This window comes from Hyla sarda, chromosome 1, assembly GCF_029499605.1.
Source record: "Hyla sarda isolate aHylSar1 chromosome 1, aHylSar1.hap1, whole genome shotgun sequence".
NCBI classification, from domain to species: Eukaryota; Metazoa; Chordata; class Amphibia; order Anura; family Hylidae; genus Hyla; species Hyla sarda.
The window spans coordinates 37755130-37759382 of NC_079189.1; the positions used below are offsets into that span (position 1 = coordinate 37755130).

Consider the following 4253-nt stretch of genomic DNA (forward strand, 5'->3'; position numbering starts at 1 on the left):
TGCCAAAGGTAGCTTGACTGCCATTAGGTATCAAGATGAGATCCGCAGACCGCTATATATATAGCTACCAGGTATGTGTTTGTGTGGACTATTCTTCAATTGGTTTATGTATTATACCATGTATTTTACCTGGTAGAATTTTAAAGATGGCAATTTACTATGTATTCCTTCTATGACTCAGGCTTAAAATCCAAAACACCTCAGACCTGTTTTCTGTGTCCCTTGGTTGTGTGTTATAATGGATTTGAAACAAAGAAGAAGTTTTATTCTTGGAAAATCCAATTGTGCTGGATCTCTTCTACATGATAGATGGTACCGATTTGTGTTTCTTAAGACTATGGAAGCCTGGAAGGGCCAGTATTAGTATTGGTGTAATGAATCAATTTCACCACAAGATGTCCTCAATAGGCTTTTTATGACCTTTTGTAGTAAAAGTGGCTCTCATATCAGATTTTCACCACGAGATGTTGCTAAAAGAATGGTTTTAGAAACCTCATTGAAAGTGAATGTAATGCCTAAATATTTTTACTAATCAGGATCAAGCACAGTAACATGTTTTTGTTTTTTGTTTTTCTAAAAAATTTTTGCTAATTTTTCCATTGTATTGTTTTAAATTTCGTTTTAGCACAATATTATGGGGACTGCAATCCTGCCTAAGCTATTTTAACAGCATTTAGAAATATACTTAAGAATGTGTTCACATGGTGCCAGTTTTCCGCATTTCTGATGCAGCAATTGATGCCATCTTGTTTATTCTGTTGGATTATCACTATCTACATCACTACCATCATCAGGGGGCTGGACTCCAACCTTTCTGCAGTTTACAGATGGTGACGTCCTAGTTATGCCACCTCATATCTACACAAGGAAGAAATAGCAATCCTCCTTAATGCCATGTAGCAAGTTGGCCTAAAATGCTTCTTTTTCCTGATATCAAGCCTCCACCCCCCCCCCCTTCCTGTAAGACTGTATTCCTCTCTGAAAATCAGCTCAACTTTGTTCTGTATCTGCAAGATAAACAATACAAATCTATAAATGGAAGAGGAGGGAACTCCACCGACCAGCTCTGGTAGAACTGCAAATTAGAGATGAAGCCTAGAGAGCTAAAAAATACCACATACATTTATGCAATGGATGGAAATAGTGCTGCTCCTCATGTACACACACAAGTCAGTGTATCCTGTAAAGTCACCTGAAATAACAGGTAACCTAAATGGTACTTTATACGTACAATATACATATTACAGGCTGCGCTATTGTCTGCTTTCACCACCGGCCTGTATTACATTGACTTCTCATAAAGTGACATTCTATAATAGAGATCTGCAGAAGGCAGTACGAAATTGTGCTGGATTATTATTAGATCACTTTACAGAATTTGCATAGATTTTGCATTATGCTTCCTTTCCTGTATTTCCCTATAGATTTATTGCTCTATATACAGCTGGTTATGAGACCTATGATGTGTATCTGTGACTGCTCAGAAATGATGATATCTCTAACGTATCTGCTTTGTGTCCTGTATCTTTACATTCCAGGTATTGTAATATCTGACCAATGGGGGATATATGGTAAAATAACCTTTTAGTAGGAAGGGATATAATTGTATCTATATTGTTGTTATGTTGATAAATATTTTAAAACAATTTTAGTGATAACATTTATTACATAAAAAAGAACATTTTCTGTACAAGAAATGATCATACATTATATCATATACTTATTTAGGATCTTATGGACAGGCTGTAATGACCCAGACCCCAGATTATATTTTGGTGTCCCCGGGAGATACAGTCACCATCTCATGTACGGCCAGTAAGAGTGTATTCCATACAGAATGGAAGTATGATGCAATAGCCTGGCTACAACAGAAACCAGGACAACCTCCAAAACGTATTATGTATAAAGTGTCTGAACGACCATCAGGAATCCCAGAACGATTCCAAGGATCCGGATCAGGAACTGATTTCACCCTGAATATTAAAGGGTTTACAAAAGAGGATGCTGCAGATTATTACTGTATGCAATATAGATTTGCAGTAAACACACAGCGATACAGAGCCGTACAAAAACCTCCTTCCCTTTTCATCTTTAGTATTAGTAAAGGGAGAACAACTACAGGAGATATAGGTAAAGGTTGTCTTTGATGTAGCTAATAAAACATAAAACAAACAAAAAATAAACACCCTAACTGTTTACTATGTTACAAGTAAAAGATATCCGCCTGAAACCTTCAGATTATGTGTCTTTATGACAACATTTACATGCTTGATGATTTGTTTTGGCCTATATAATAGTCATAACTGATCAGAAGTTGTGATATATAAGATAGCTATACATTTTACTGAATCACTATCTGACAAGCAATTTATTTTATATGTTTATTTCTTTACTTTCAAGGCCCCCTGTATATGTTTAGGAGACATTTTTTACTCCTCATCCATCCATAGTCCATGTTACACAATATATTAAAGGGGTTCTCAGGTGCTTAGACATCTTATCCCCTATCCAAAGGATAGGGGATAAGATGCCTGATTGCGGGAGTCCTGCTGCTGGGGATCCCCGTGATCTTGCACGCGGCACCCCGTTTGTAATCAGTCCCCGGAGCGTGTTCGCTCACGGTTTGATTACTGTCGATCAGGGGGCCGGCGGCGTGTGACGTCATGCCTCCGCCCCCGTGTGACCTCAAGCTCCGCCCCTCAATGCAAGTCTATGGGAGGGGGTGTGACAGCTATCACGCCCCCTCCCGTAGGCTTGCATTGATGGGCAGAGCGTGACGTCACACGGGGGCGGGGCGGACACGCCGTTGGCCCTGTGGTCGTCGGTAATCAGACGTAGTGTTCGCTCCGGGGACTGATTATGAACTGGGTGCCGCGTGCAAGATCACGGGGGTCCCCAGCAGTGGGTCTCCCGCAATCAGGCATCTTATCCCCTTTGGATAGGGGATAAGATGTCTAAGCACCAGAGTACCCCTTTAAGGACAGATACATAGTTTAGTTTATTCTATTTCTTGCTGGGAGGCAGAGGTTGTTATGACAGAAACCTCCTTCCCTCTTCATCTACAGTAGAGATCAGAAGATCTAAGCTCCTCTACACTATATATATATATATATATATATATATATATATATATATATATATATATATATATATATATAAAACTCAACGTGTGTGTGTAATAGTGTTGCTCGCGAATATTTTTTTTTTTTTTTTTCACAGTACACATCACAGTGATCACCCCTCTCTGCTTCCAGCTTGTGTGGTGTAAAGAAGGCTCTAATACTACTGTGTGAGACTGGTGTGTGAATTTTCATATGCTAATTTTCGCATATGTTCTTTTCGCATACGCAAATTTTTCGTATATGCGAAAATAAACCGAGAATGTTACGAATATGCGAATATTCGCGAATATATGATGAATATTCTTCCATATATCCACGAATATTCGCGAATTCGAATATGGCCTATGCCGCTCAACACTAGTGTGTATGTTCCAGCATCACGTCCAAACTGCTAAAGATATTAACATGAAACTTGGCACACATGTTACTTATATGTCAACAACAAACATAGGATAGGTGATTTAACCCTTACTCACCCCCATTTGCCAGAGGCAGGGTTTATGTTTAACCCCTTAAGGACCAGGCCATTTTACACCTTAGGACCAGAGCGTTTTTTGCACATCTGACCACTGTCATTTTAAACATGAATAACTCTGGAATGCTTTTAGTTATCATTCTGATTCCGAGATTGTTTTTTTTTTGTGACATATTCTACTTTAGCATAGTGGTTTTGTGGTAACTTGCATCCTTTCTTGGTGAAAAATCCCCAAATTTGATGAAAAATTAAAAAATATAGCATTTTTCTAACTTTGAAGCTCTCTGCTTGTAAGGAAAATGGATATTCCAAACAAAACATTTTTTGATTCACATACACAATATGTCTACTTTATGTTTGCATCATAAAATTGACATGTTTTTACTTTTGGAAGACACCAGAGGGCTTCAAAGTTCAGCAGCAGTTTTCCAATTTTTCACAAAATTTTCAAACTCCCTATTTTTCAGGGACCAGTTCAGGTTTGAAGTGGATTTGAAGGGTCTTCATCTTAGAAATTCCCCACAAATGATCCCATTATAAAAACTGCACCCCCCCAAAGTATTCAAAATGATATACAGTCAGTCAGTCAGAGAAAATTCACAATCTTAATTTTTTACACTCGCATGTTCTTGTAGACCCAATTTTTTAATTTTTAC

The 4253-nt window shown here is 38.2% G+C and overlaps 1 gene segment (V, D, J or C); it reads left to right on the forward strand.

The window, feature by feature from the left end:
* The first annotated feature begins 1489 nt into the window (after positions 1-1489).
* On the forward strand, positions 1490-2147 carry LOC130283801 (immunoglobulin kappa variable 4-1-like). The segment is given in 2 exon segments: positions 1490-1538; positions 1729-2147. Coding segments are annotated over 2 exon segments (468 nt in total).
* Positions 2148-4253: the final 2106 nt, after the last annotated feature.